General features: G+C 40.1%; 1 protein-coding gene across 1 annotated transcript; it reads left to right on the top strand.

Annotated features, from left to right (window-relative positions):
- The first annotated feature begins 249 nt into the window (after window positions 1–249).
- miga1 (mitoguardin 1) lies at window positions 250–14470 on the top strand. The gene is made up of 16 exons (XM_038719212.1): window positions 250–345; window positions 1852–2009; window positions 4144–4315; window positions 5484–5602; window positions 5998–6130; window positions 6325–6461; window positions 7056–7179; window positions 7285–7385; window positions 10510–10619; window positions 10746–10818; window positions 11034–11120; window positions 11209–11307; window positions 11421–11555; window positions 11870–11923; window positions 12103–12219; window positions 12648–14470. Exons 2-16 carry the CDS (start codon window positions 1911–1913, stop codon window positions 12864–12866), a joined length of 1779 nt encoding a protein of 592 aa, XP_038575140.1. The 5' UTR covers window positions 250–345; window positions 1852–1910; the 3' UTR covers window positions 12867–14470.
- Window positions 14471–14769: the final 299 nt, after the last annotated feature.

Genomic DNA, 14769 nt, shown 5'->3' on the forward strand with positions numbered 1-14769 from the left:
TTGACTCACCAAGAGCGTATTCATTTTTATCATTTCAATAGTTATTCCATATTTTCTGCTGAATTTTACACATAATTTCAGGTACATATGGGCCTTTAGAATATTACTACATAATGTAAAGTTATAATAACTCATTAAAAGCCCCACATCAGTACCTACAGGAAAAAACTCAGCATCAATATATCTGTAATACTTGATTTGGCCAAGAGGGGACGCCAAAACTCCATAAAGTTGACAAGGAGCATGCTTTTATTTTGAAAGTCACGCTCGATGGGCACGAGCTGCTTGAGTCCTTGTAGTTGAGGTCAGCCGGAGACCCGCGTGAGCTACTGGGAGTCTGTGGAGGTAACCTCAAAATGAACCGGCGATATCCTTCATACTTTGAGCTTGTCACATTCTATTACAAAAGAATCAGCCAGATTGATTGTTTTTTTTATTTGTTAGACTGTTTAATTGAAGCTGGTTTAATACTGCTAGCTGTTATTAGCCTGTTAGATAAGTTAGCCGTTAGCTGCTCAACCAGGCCAATAACAGTTGGGTGCTATCATTTTCTAATCATGTGCTAATATGATTAACCCGACAGACTGTTTCAGAGCTGGGCTGCTGCTTTTATTCCAGTCAGCGTCCCTGAAATCTTAAAACTCTTGAAAGAAACAGCTCATTTATGTCGGCAGAATTTACTGGTATTGTGCTAATGTTACTCAATGAAAGCCAAAACTTTAGGTATTTCAGTCTTTGTTGTGAAGTATTGATATAAAATGGGTATTATCAAGACAAGGCTAGTTTATTTTTATAGCACATACGCATTTAACAGTGCTTCACATGCAGTGAAACAAACAAAATTGAAGAGAATAATACAAATTAAAATAGAAAAGTGATATAAAATGCAATACCATAACATAGAAGTAGACAAGACATGCAGTAATATATTTCCCCAATAAAGCATAGACATGTACAGTATAAAAGTGGTGTAACATTAGTGTCTTATACTTTGCACTCTTATTAATGTGTTATTAAAAAGTTTTATTAAGGTAGAAAGAGTGCAAAACTAGTTGGAATCTAGATTGCTAGTGGTTTAATGCAGATGTTCAAGAGGAGAAAATGAATTGACCTGATCCCTGCCTATTTAGTATTGTTATTGTTTACTTGTCAGTAGCATAAAATAGCCATATTTTGAGGCTATCTGCAAACTACCCTGATGTTATATATTCATGTTTACAAAGTGCAAGCTGAAAGTTTGAGAACATTTGAAGAGACACAAAACTGTAATATTACTAAATGTGCAATGTTAGACAAAGATTCAACATTTTGTGAGGGTAAGACTTGGCATCAAATTGGATAATCAACCATGTGATGAGCCACGTGGGTCTCTCATGCAAACTTAATTGGATGTTGCATGTTGTCTCCTCAGTTGGATATGCAGCAGCTCAAAAGATGTGGTCCTGCAGTGAGTGACTATGTTTAGAGAGAACAACAGTATGTTTGCTGATAAATTGAAAGATAAAGTCTCTAATTTTCGCATGTATATAATGTATGTATAAAGGTTTGGGAATACTCTCATACCTTTTGGTGGGTGTCGTAGCTTTGGCAGTCTGTTAGTTCTTTCATAGATATTTTTCATGTAAGTAATAATTGGGAATGAAACATTTTGTGTAATTGGGAAGTATTTTAACAATATATATTTTAACAATATGTAAGTGTTTCATTACTCCTACTCTACTCAGGTTTGGCAAGCATTGCCACTCGCACATACTGTGTCACAGAGGCTTTATGTAATAACTTCTTTATATCCCCTCCTTAGCGCCCAAGGTTAAATCCTTGCATGTTACTCAGTCCTGTCATCCTCCTCAGGTACAGCAAGAATGGTGATGAAGATAAGAAAGTTGCTAAGTCATGGATAGGCCGCCACAATGACACATGAGACCCTTACAAGCTCCCAGCTGTCTGTCAAGGCTGCTGCCCTGCGCATGGTCGACTTGCCACTCTCCGTGTACAGCTCTCTGGCACAGGTGAGGGTGTGTTTGAAAGTGGTGGGAGTTGGTCAACAGCTTTGTAATTGGGAGTTGTTACTGTTTTTTATATCTGTCTTTGAAACATTGGCTGTGTTCCTGTTTCTATTTTTTCCTCATACTTGCTATTAATAATACTCTACATCAAAAGATCCACACTGTCTCACAACTTGGCTCGCTGCTATTTAACAGTTAACTTTTGTCCATAATAGATCTGCAACGATCATTTGATTAGTCGTTCGAAAGAAAATGAATAGATAGAATAACTATTTTGATAATCGATTAATCGTTTAATTTTTTACGCAAAAACGTGAAAAATTTGCTGGTTTCATGATCATAATCTGAGATATTCAATAATGAGTTCACAATTGAAATATCAATATCAAATACATATGAAAATAATCAATAAATAATAGAAACTCATTCTGCCAGTAGAAATGTTCTTGTGCCGACTCATTTCTCTAAAAACATATTTCCTCATTTCTTCTCTCCTTGCATAATTTCCTTTCATCTGTGGCAGAGTGAGTGAGTGAGTTGTCTGAAGGTCAGATTTAATTGAATTTAGCAAAACTCTGTTGTAAGTGTTCACTCTAAGCTGGTTAGGAGAGCCTGTGGCTACATCTGTTTAGAAGTACAGTACTACCTGTTTGAGCAGCTCAGCTCTTCCAACTAAAGGCTTTGTGTATGATATGGGTGAAGAGTAAGGACAGCCAAAACTCAGTGTCTGGCTCACTATGAGCATGTTAATACTGTTCTGTTAATCACACTAGAAGCTTTACTTAAGAAAAGAACGATTTTAAATGTATGTTTTTAAAAAGATCTTTCTGAAAGGGAAAAAATCCAAATGGATGCGTGTCTGTGAAGACGCTCAGTCATCCAGGTCATAGTTATCCAAGGAAGGTCATGTTGTAGCACTTCACAGTAACATGTCCCTCATGTTGTTGTGTTTATGAGGAGAGTGTCTGGCCCGAGTCACGTAGCACATCTGCTATCTCCAAGAATCTGGTAGGAGCATGCCTGACATGTAGTGGTAGCAGGAAAGGAAACAGCACGAAAACAATGCAAGCCTGTATCACCATTTAATCGTCAAGCCCATTTAGTGGCTTTTTGAAAAAGTCAATATTATGGCTGTTGTCATAGCTCCACACTCTCTATTATGTAATCTTCAGTTGTTGGGAATGTGCAGCAGCGGTGTCTGTGGATAATCTACTTCGCTATTCAGTGTTTCTATCTATAGACGGTTGGGGGCTTCACATGCTATCTGAAATTGGATTCTTTAAAATCTAGGTGACAGGCTGCTAGCTGATTCGCAACGCTGCTTGTTATGTCATCAGCGTCGATGATATTTTGAGTTATGCATCTTTAGATGTCAGGAAATGTATTCTCTCAAGTGCTGTATTTCTTTCTGTTGTTTTTTCTCACCTTTTGTGCTGTTTATCACCATCACTGTTTAATGGAAACATTATAGATACCCCAATTTCAGAATTTCAAGGATAAATCCAACCTTGTGTACTATATCATTGACCTCTGTTGTTATTTTGATAACTAGCTGTTGGTTGGTACTCAGTTGTAATGATTATATTTTTTTCCCGGTCTGTCTTATACAGTATCTCACACCCCTCACATTTTTGTACAATTAATCAATAGTATCAAAACCGCAATATGACCAAGTGCAATATCCAAATTGCACAAGCTGCAATTATTTGAATGCAAAATGTGACAAAAGAGCATTATAATGTAAGTACTGTAAGTGCTGCCTACAAATCTTCTTCTCCAGATGTACAGGTTGGGACAGACCCCAACAAATGTCACATCATCATGGTTTTAATATTTTTTTCACTGAAAATGAAAATTGTGATGCCAAAATAATCATTCCCACTAATCATGAATGATATTGCGATTGCCATATCTTTCAGAATAATTGCTAATTTGATAAAAACATTTTTACCGTATGGTGCGAGGTAACCACTCGGGCCACCAAGTTTCAGGGATGCGATCATTTAATAACAAGATGTGAAGGTACAAAGGAACATGAGCCCTGCCCAGACTAACCAAGTAGAGAAGAAATCAATATGTTTCTCAGGCTTATTTTATATACACAAAAACATTTAACTTCTCTTTACTTGTCCCCCAGGTGAGTGTCAGCACAGGCACCAAGAAGCTGGTAGCAGCCACTGCCTTTGGCGCTGCTTCGCTTCTCTTCCTTGCACGCCACTTCCAGAGGAGGAAGGGCAGAAAGAAGGCTCTCTCACCTCAGTGGGAGCAGGATGGCTTTGAGCTTCTCTCCCCGGCCTCAGCAGAGAACGGTATAACTTTCTGACGCTGTGATGTTTGTTTCCTCTCAACCAGCAGCTCACTGGCCTGTTAGCTCCATTTGGTATGTTAGCCCAGTTGCTGGTGTAATCAGCCTGACGCGTTAGGCTGCTCCTGTATTAGCGTTTACTGTAAACTACGGGCTCCAGATAAATGCTTTAATCTCCCTTTAGATTTACCACTGATTAGAGTCCCAAAGATTATTACATTAACAGAAATGCAGGATTGAACGGAGTTGAATGAGCAGCTGGCCAGGGCAATTCAATCTTTAAATAGGTTGATTGATGTTTGACTGCTTTATATATGGACCAAGTTTAATACAGGGGAGTATATTTGTCAGGTTTCAGAAGAAATTGTCTGTGAACCCAGAAGCACGACTCAGTGACAGGCAATATACAAAGTTCAGGTTTACTTGGTCTGAGCAGGCAAGGGTCAGAATACCAGGTAAATCAGCCTAAAAACTCCAAGCAGGCAGGCAGGAGATGCAACGTCCAAAAACCAGGCAAACAGGGTCGAGCACGAGCAGGTCATGCACAATCGAATACAGAACAATGCTGGTTAGCTTGGCTGGAGACACTAGACAATCCGGCGGGGAGCAAGTAAAAGCGGCTGGAGCTAACTGGGGGAAAATGAGCTGCAGGTGAGGAGATGGGGGGGGATAACCAGGTGAGGGGAGTGGGGGTGATGGCCGTAAAGGAGGACGAACTGGAATCTGAAATGACACAGACCAACCGCCTAGAGGTTCATGAGCTAGGAGAATTCGGCACATTTGCCACACCAATTCTGTATCTGTACACCAGTTAATCTAACACATGTGATAATATCTGATTTAATAAACTCTTGTTAATGCTAGATTGTGACCCAGGGTGAGAATTACACAGGAATCAACATGCAATGCAATGCAAATGCAAACCGAAGTGCTGAGTGACCTGAGTGGCTACTAACATTTTGAGACGCTTACATGTTTATTGCTTTTTCTTCAAACCTTGTCCCTGCTGGTGTGTGGCCTATGTTCCCAGAAAAGGTTACTTATGCAGTCGTAGTCATTAAACACGGCATATCCACGGTGTAATCCTGCTACACTCTCATTTAGGGTGATCAGTGTATTCTGATCTTTCTCTTAAACATTATTACTCTCAACTCTCATCTTTATCTGGCCAGATAACACCAGTCAAAACATCACTCTCTCCCTCAACTCCAAGAATGGCTACTCCTCTGGTCTGGTTGTCGCCACAGGAGACTACAGAAAACTGCCTGGGTCTCTGCTGAACCTGGCCTCGGTAAGACAAAGGCATGGTTTTAACGGAAAGACTACTAAGTTAGTAGATATTTTTATTTAAAATATCAAAACCCAGATACATATCTGCAATAACAAAGGACATTTTTAAGAAACAAAAGTAGATGCTCTGTAGATAGGGTTGATTGTATAGGGTGAACCATAAACCTTGCACGTGTGATTTGCAGTTAATAAGAAAAATGTGCAGATGTCGGTTTCACCACGGCTTTTCAAGACTAATGAGTACACCAAATTACAAACATTGTGTAGGCCTACGTCTATACACTTAGCAATGAAAACGCAGCTGAAATGCTGAGTTGATGGCGTTGACCTGCACTGGGTTTGTTGTAAGATGCTGCTTCCACTGCTTGAAAGTCAACGTCTGCTGTGTCTCTACAGGTAAAAAGCATGAACTCATCCAGCAGCAGTACCTGCGCAAATGAATCCACCTGTTGGGACAGAGTGGGGGAAGCTGATGTCTGCAGTGTGGTCAACTTACCTGTCACCACACCTGAAAACCTGTACCTTATGGGTAAAGACAGTTGCACACTACCTCACCTCACTTTGTTAAATAATAAATGCGTTGAAATGATGGAAGTATTGAGTCCGTCATACATCTCTACATTTCTTGTAATAATTGTTTTATGGTGGGTTGTTTTTGTTTCAAAATGGAGCTACTGAGCTCTTGATTGTTTTAGGAGGCTCAGATTTTGTGTGTGTGCGCAGGTATGGATTTATTTGAGGAGGCCCTAAGGCGGTGGGAGGAAGCGTTGACATTCAGGAGCAGGCAGGGCGAGGACGATGCCAGCTGTGCATCTGTCAAAACAGAAGCTGGAGACGTCATCGCTGAGCGGAGCATGGAGGTAAACACGCAGAAACACACTCATCATTGAAAGATATAATTTGCTTATATTTCACACCAATTCATGCCTTAATTTGGGTATAGAGGTGAAGGAGTTGTAGGAGACTGTAAATGAGTTTAACTTGGAATGTCCGCACTCCTGTCTGTGCATCCTTGTATACCAAAGGAAGGTAGAGAAGAATGTACTGCCCACAAAAACTGCACTACAGGCCCTATGGATGAATAACCAGCACTCTGACAACCCACCAATGTCACGGAGTTTGGATTGCGTAACAGCTCACCCATTAGCTCTCTAACCTGGTTGGAAGGGTTTAGATTAGTGCAGGTCAAATAGTTAAGCTCGGGGACCCAAACATTCATCCAGTCTACTGCTCAGTCACGGATAATTCTCAGCAAACAACTGAAAGAGATCTTTGTAGTGAAATAGGGAATTATCATTTTAATGATGATTTAGAATAAACATAACAACATAAACCTGCTATTTACGTTTGTTAGGCCTGTTTTTTAATCATCACAATCAACTGCATTCACTTGAATTAGTTTATTATGTTAGGACCTGGCTTTGTGAGCCATATTTCAATGTCTTTGTGTTCAGGGCGTCATCAGCACAGAGTTCACCCACAGGCTGAAGTCTCTGCTGCAGAGGGCTTATAGCCTCCAGGAGGAGTTTGAGGGAGTGTTGTGCATGTCAGAGCCCTCATCCCACAGCAGCAGTCACGGTGAGTCACTGATGCAGTATTATGTAATTTCCATGATGCACACAGGATATAATAATATTGTACACCTGTTATGCAACACATTACAAAGATTATTCCCCATCACAGAGAAAATGGCAGACCTTTCGGCCAGAGAGGAGCTGGACGACGCCTGTCTGAGAGACAGCATCAGCATCGCCTCCACTGACTCATTTGTGTCTGCTGCTGAGGTGAGAGAAGCTCTCACCATCATGCTCTGCATAACCACAGGCTGATCCCATGCAACAAAAAATCTCCAAACAACCACTAAGAAAACTTTTGGTGGCAATAATCAAAAAATAACACTGAACTAAACTGCTGAAATAGTAGGTATGATTGATTTAAAAATATCTTCCATTACCAGTCTATTTACAGATAGATGTTGTTAAAGTATAGTATTTGAGTTTATGCAAAGAAGTTTTAAAGTAATTTTTCAGCAGCTTCTCTAACATTTAACGAAAGTAGCACTTCACAGTAACAAATCCGGAGTTATTATATTTTCATCTTTATCTCAGCTAACCAACCATAACAATGTGCTCTTATGCATATTAAAGATGGAATAAGCAATTCTGCAGAAATCCAACACCATGACAAAAACCATGAAATAGAGTGAACGACACAGCAAGACTGCTAATTTAGCTACTAACGTTAGCTAAATTGTGGGTTAGCAAACTGTCGCTACAGAAGCTAATATGCAGAGAGGACAAGACGGTCGCAGAGGCAGCACAGCAGCTCCAGACAGCGTCACTCACAACTCCCCTGCTACTGAAGCTAACATCACAGAACAGTATGTCTTTGAAAACTAGTAAATAAGCTCAATTTCCACAGGCAAGTCAGTTAACATTTCCTGACACAAAAAATCATGGCTGGAATAGTGTTATGCAGCGTGACTTTTGACAAAAAGACATGTTTTGTATTAGAATTGCTCATCCCGCCTTGAATGTAGAATTTGAAAAAAAAACTGTCAAATTCACTGTTTTCATTGATTCTTGTATTGACATCATACAATGGGTTGTTATAACTGAAAAGGTGGGCACAAAACACTGGTGTTCTCCAAAATATCGATATCCATTATTAGGTTGTTAATATAATGTCTTGCAAAATATTCTGGATCATCAGTTAGAAATAATCAGTTGTTGAGATGCAGATGAAATATGGACAAAAAACTATTACTATAATACTACGGTGGAATCTTTAGAAGTGTAGTTAACAGTAGTGTAATAAATAAGATGCTTTGTAATCCCCCAGGTGAGCACCTGAGTTTCCGTAGAAGAGAAACAAGCAAAGATCTAAATCTCAACAAGCCCACAGCGGGAGGTTGATTCAAATAGCTTTGGTCTTCCTGTGAGTTCACCATCCGGTGTTTAGCAGTACTCCGCTTATCTCCTTTTCTCATTAAGTCACTGTGGGGGCTCGAGATGGGAATCCGGTGCTACTGGTGCACTTGACTCACAAAGTACAAAAATAAACTGGTTAAGAATGACTTGTTTACTGAGGCTACAAGCTTCCTTGAAATGAAGGTGAAATGTTCACATAAAGCCCCCCCCCCCCCCACACACTGAAAGCTAAAGGTGCTGTATATATCTACCAGGATTGGGTATTGACATGTACAATACTAATCATTTGACGTAAATAGCTGTTAAGCTATCTGGGACTTAAGCCTGCAGTAAATTCTTCTTTTTAAATAACAGCTTCAAGCAAAGGTGTGTATACCCTCAAACCTGTACAGACCAGTAACTGTCAAGAGCTTGGAGCAGTCAAACTGGATCACTCATACCTCACTATAACGATAAAAGCACACAGATCACACATATCTTAAGAAGTAATCCAGGACATAATGAACCTGCACTTATTTTAGGCGAGCCAAGAAACTTGAGGTTCAACCCCTGATACCAAAGCTGACTCTAATATTCAGCTCCTTGATGAGAATACAGAAGAACAGCGTGTAACGTATAAGCATTATGTCAGGTTTAGCTGTTAGAAAAGATGTCAGAAACAATGAATAAATAAATGTGGGAGCAAAGCAACTATACTGAAAAAATTTTAAACGTAACACTTGTTTTTGCCCTCATTCATCATGAGCTGAACTCAAAGATCTAAGACTTTCTCTATGTACACAAAAGGTCTATTATGGTTCAATTATTATGGTAATATGGTTCATAAATCTGTCAAAATCTGTGTTAGTGAGCACTTCTCCTTTGCCGAGTTAATTCATCCACCTCACAGGTGTAGCATAACAAGATGCTGATCAGACAGCATGGTTATTGCACAGGTGTGCCTTCGGCTGGCCACAATAAAAGGCCTCTCAAAAATATACAATAACAATATACAATCACTGTATTGGGGCGTGGGTTCCGTTGGAGTCCGGAAACCAGTCAGTATCTGTTGTGACCACCATTTGCCTCATTCAGTGCAACACATCTCCTTCGCATAGAGCTGATCAGGTTGTTGATTGTGGCCTGTGGAGTGTTGGTCCACTCATCTTCAATGGCTGTGCGAAGTTGCTGGATATTGACAGGACCTGGAACACGCTCTCGTATCAAGAGCATCCCAAACATGCGCAATAGGTGGGCTGGTGTGGTTACACGTGGTCTGCGGTTGTGAGGCCGGTTGGATGTGCTGCCAAATTCTCTGAAACTCCTTTGGCGACGGCTTATGGTAGAGAAATGAACATTCAATTCAGGACATCAGCTTTGGTGGACATTCCTGCAGTCAGCGTGCCAACTGCACGCTCCCTCAAAACTTGTGACGACTGTGGCATTGTGCTGTGTGATGGAACTGCACATTTTAGAGTGGCCTTTTATTGTGGCCAGACTGAACAGCATCTTGATATGCCACATCTGTGAGGTGGATCGATTATCTCGGCTCACTAACACAGATTTTGACAGATTTGTGAACAATATTTGAGAGAAATAGGCCTTTTGTGTACATAGAGAAAGTCTTAGATCTTTGACTTCAGCTCATGACTTCAGCTCATGATGAATGGGGCCACAAACAAAAGTTGCGTTTATAATTTTGTTTAGCGTACATATGGCTTAATATTAAAGAGTTGTTTTGATGCGCCTCTTCTCTTCAAAGGTTTTGGTGTCAGCCCTCAAAAGCTTTGTGTTTGCATGGATGTTTAAGAATCATAAGAGGACACAGAAGGACATACTGCATTATGAATAAGAGGCGTGACATTCTCTTTCTAGTGGAAAAATCTGTGGGCTCCATTTCGAGATGGTGTACGCATCAAGCCTTCTATCTGAAAGGCATGGGATTTAAATGATCATTGTTCAGTCCATAAAAAAGCTCTGCTTTCTGTCTCTGTATCAGCTGTCGGAGCACAGAGAGCTGAGGAGTGTCTTCCCTCTCGGTCATCACCCTTTCTACGAGGAGGCCCTGCAGATGGCCGAGGATGGCAAGATCTCCTGCAGGGTGCTGCGGTGAGTAGTATAACAAATGTGAAACGCAGAGGACCTACATTCCTGGAACCTGCTGTGTGGAGTTCCTTCATGAGTTCATGTCTGCCAGCATTTTATTCTCGACTTTTTCTTGATTTTCATACTCAGGACAGAGATGCTGGAGTGTCTTGGGGACGTAGATTTCCTGGCCAAGTTGCACTGTGTTCGGCAGGCATGTCAGGTACAGTAGGACCTTATGAACTAAAACACATCATAATAACAGAAATGGAGGACACCCTACTGAAGAAAATCCATGTTAACGTCACTACCCTGGACCACAGTGGGAACCATTTAACTCACTAAATTAAAGCCCCCTGTATGTGCAGAACTTAAATTTTTAACTCCATTTTAAATAAAAGGATCAGGTTATGTAAAATGTTTTGTTTTTTTCTCCAGCTCATTTTGTGCGAGAGAACGACCAGGATGTTTCTGGCTGACACAGGAAAGAAAATACTGTCTTCCATTATTGTTAAAGCACAGAAGGTAAGACTGAATCCACAACTAGTCAAGGATAAGGTGATGCATCTTCAACAAGTGCTTCTCTTCCTAACCGTTATTGTTTGGTTTTCAGAGCCCAAAGAGATTCGAAGAAGAGTTTGAGGAGATGATTTCCTTCCTGGAGCACACAGAGCACTGGGAAAACACAGAGGTGGAGCTGGCCACACGAGGGGTAAGGGTGCTACTTAACCAAATGATTAAACTTCTCCACTATACGACGTCTGATCAGAAAATGGTGCAAACAGGAGTGGACAACCTCTTTTCTTGTGTACTCATCTTCACCAGGTGAAGCACTTGAATTTCTATGACATAGTGCTGGACTTCATCCTGATGGACTCATTTGAGGATCTGGAGAATCCACCAATCTCCATCCTGAACGTGATCAACAACCGGTGGCTCAACAGCTCCTTTAAGGAGACGGTGAGTAAACAAATAAGATACTTCTCTTGGCAATACTTGACAGACATGTACTACTTAGATTATCCTACACCTCAATAACTTAAATGCTGAAAACCAAACAGAAGTAAACATTTAACAGAATAACAACGCTAAGACCTCCCAGACCACAATGGTGATTGCATAGGTGCATATACTGTAAATTGGAGATGATGGCTTGAAAAGGGAAAATAAAAAAGCCAAGTTATAGGCTTATAGTTTTGTGTCTTATTATTTTTAAGGTGGTGCATTACATATTTTGGCTTTTTAAAGATGTTTAATCTGCATGCATTTCACAGGCGGTGGCATCTAGCTGTTGGTCCGTTATGAAGCAGAAGAGACAACACATAAAGGTACAACAAAAGTCCAACAGCTTCAAATAGTTTTCCTGTTGAAATAGCTAGATGCCTTGTTTGATTTTTCTCTCACAATTAATAGACAACATGGCTTACATTTTAATTATTACATGTTTATTAACTGTATTAGTTAAAATGGTCAGGACAGCACATTAACCTCTTTCGGTGTCTCTCAGGTCCCTGATGGCTTCATTGCCCATTTCTACGCTGTGTGTGAACAGATCAGCCCCGTTCTGGCCTGGGGCTTTCTGGGGCCCAAGAGTTCCCTGCACGACCTATGCTGCTTCTTCAAGGTCAGTCTCATCACCAGAAAATGAGGTGATAACATATCTGCCAGTAGCCTCTTCTAAATAGGATTTTTACTTGTGTAGGTGTTTTAATTCTTTAATAATTTATATTAATTTAATAATTCTCAAGTTGTGATCATTTTCAAATGTATTTAAATTGAATTGAAAAAAAGATATGCACCACAATTTAATCAAAATAATTGTTCTTACTAATAATTCTTACTCCAAGGAACTGGTCCCCATACAGTAGATACTAGTAAACTACAAACTCTTGAGGGAAGAATATCTCTGAATGTGTTTTTAAAAAATCTTCAAATATTCAAAATGCCACCCAATTTCATTTAAACAAACCAGAAAGACCCAGCCTGCTCAGTATCCTCACTATGTGTGTGCGCCACAAGAAAATGTTTTCACAAATTGATCTTTTCCGCCAGGATCAGGTGCTGTACTTCCTAAAGGACATTTTTGACCTGGACAAAGTACGTTACTCTTGTGTGGAGAGCCTCGCAGAGGACATGCTCCACCTGTTACACCGCCACTCTGAACTATTGCTGGCGTACCTGGGAGCAGACTCCCTGCTGCACGTCACCAGCTGCAATCCTCCCCAGGTCCAGCTAATGCCCAGTGCCCTGCTGGAGGCGCGAGTGCAGTGAGGAGAGCCAGGGTCATCAAACGCCATACACAGAAATCGCAGAATTTATTCGGCGAGTTCACGCCAACTGTCGGACCGATCACATCTCCTATCCTATTTATGTATTTGAGGAGCCATATAAACTGTACAAGCTGTCTGCCTTCACACTGGATCATTATCTCCTCTCCCCAGCCCCCTTCCATTGTGCCATGGCAGTGCACGTTAGTCTTAAAATATCATAGCAATAATGTGTAAATTAATCTGCTGAGAGACTGGCATTAATTCTCTTGCAGTAGATATTTCGCTGTATAAATTAAGGCATATTTAATGCAGTTAAGAGCACTGTGTGTGAAGAAAATGTACTTTACAATATTTATTTTACTATACAGCTACATTTTATTTTTTAGAAGATGTAGTTTTACATGTACGCATCAATGGATTTGTGATCAGCTTCAAACATGCGTTAGTATGAATACCAGTGTTGTATTAACATCCATCTTAATGAGCATCAGCAATGCAAAACCATTAAATGTACTTGTTTGTTATAAGCATGTTGCACAGGAAGTCCTTGAACAAAGACAGAGAAATCTAAAATGTGTTGATTGGAGTCACAGGGTCAGACTATAAGTTGCTTTTGTGGCCCCCAGACTCAAACCTTCAAGCAATATTTAAAATGAAGCCTGGCACATGCATCTTACAAGGCCCTAATCCCCTTCATACCACCAGCTACAGGAAATAAAATATACAACAGTATTGCATAATCCTACAGCTGTTAAACAAGTTGTGCCACACAGTTTTCATGACATGCAAACGCACAAGCTGCCTTATCATCAATGGACATATTAAAGCCTTTATCAGAGTGTCAGTCTGAAAAACACTGCAATGCAAATTGTCTGCTCTACTGTTCAGTCACTGCCGTGTACAGAACATGCGCAACATGAGCACTTTCAGCAGTGAAGTAAAACTATACTGAAAATGAGTTGAATCCAAAAAGCTAGATGCATATTAATGAGCGCTTTTGCTTTAAGTAGTATTTCTACACGGTATTGTTACTTAGAGCCAAGTTCTGTATAAGAATGCATACTGACATTCAGCTGAAAGCCAATGAGGCCACACAGTCCGAGTTCTGTCTTATCAAGCAGTTCTTCAGTTTGTTTTGGGTTTTTTTTATACCCTCAAAAGTCTTGGTTTCCCATACAGCTGTATTTCAGACTGATGATTGGACAAAATTTTTCCCCATGGGCTCTAGCAACATGGGCTGGGATTTGTTTAAAATATATAGATCAAAATGACTAAGAAAATAACGGCATTAATGGAAATTACTGAACTGCAGTCGCCATAGGTGACACAGAAGGTCTCCAACTTTGGAAGATCCTCATGTTAAAACGGACCAGAATCGGGGATTGACTTGTCTTTAATCATAATCTCATTAGAAAAAGGATCGATGTAGGGCCAGTAGCAGCAGGTTTTTCAATGTACAGATGAGCATGAGTATTGTTTTAAACCAGGTGGCTCTTATTTTAGCAACACAGGGAAGAAGGTTTTAAATTTGAGTTTACATTGTGTGTATAAATTAAGCAAATAGACTGTTCTCTATAATGTAAAATAAAACTTCAAGTCCGGTTATTTGTTACAACTTTATTAATGAACATGGCAACATGTCAAAAGTCAGAACAGTTGATTCAAAAAACAAACCACGAATAGATTTAATATACAAAAACACATGAAACCTTTTACCTCTATAAAAGGCATGCTCCTTGTTTTGTCTTCTACACCCCCCACGAACTGTGTTGAAACACTGAGCATCTCACATGTACATAGTGAACAGCCTCAAACAAACAATGTGACCCTTAAACTACACAGAAGTAGTGACTTTAAGCTGATAACCCCAAATTTACTGCCAATAAAAGTGCATATGTAATTGA

Source organism: Micropterus salmoides, unplaced genomic scaffold (genome assembly GCF_014851395.1).
Source record: "Micropterus salmoides isolate LMB-PRFRI ecotype aquatic unplaced genomic scaffold, ASM1485139v1 Ms_hic_scaffold_14, whole genome shotgun sequence".
In the NCBI taxonomy this organism is placed as follows: domain Eukaryota; kingdom Metazoa; phylum Chordata; class Actinopteri; order Centrarchiformes; family Centrarchidae; genus Micropterus; species Micropterus salmoides.

Coding starts and splice junctions, on each gene's coding strand:
- miga1 (XM_038719212.1), top strand. CDS start 1,911: ATGACACATGAGACCCTTACAAGCTCCCAGCTGTCTGTCAAGGCTGCT. Junction 2,010..4,143: donor TGTACAGCTCTCTGGCACAG/GTGAGGGTGTGT, acceptor CTTGTCCCCCAG/GTGAGTGTCAGCACAGGCAC. Junction 11,121..11,208: donor TTATTGTTAAAGCACAGAAG/GTAAGACTGAAT, acceptor TTTGGTTTTCAG/AGCCCAAAGAGATTCGAAGA.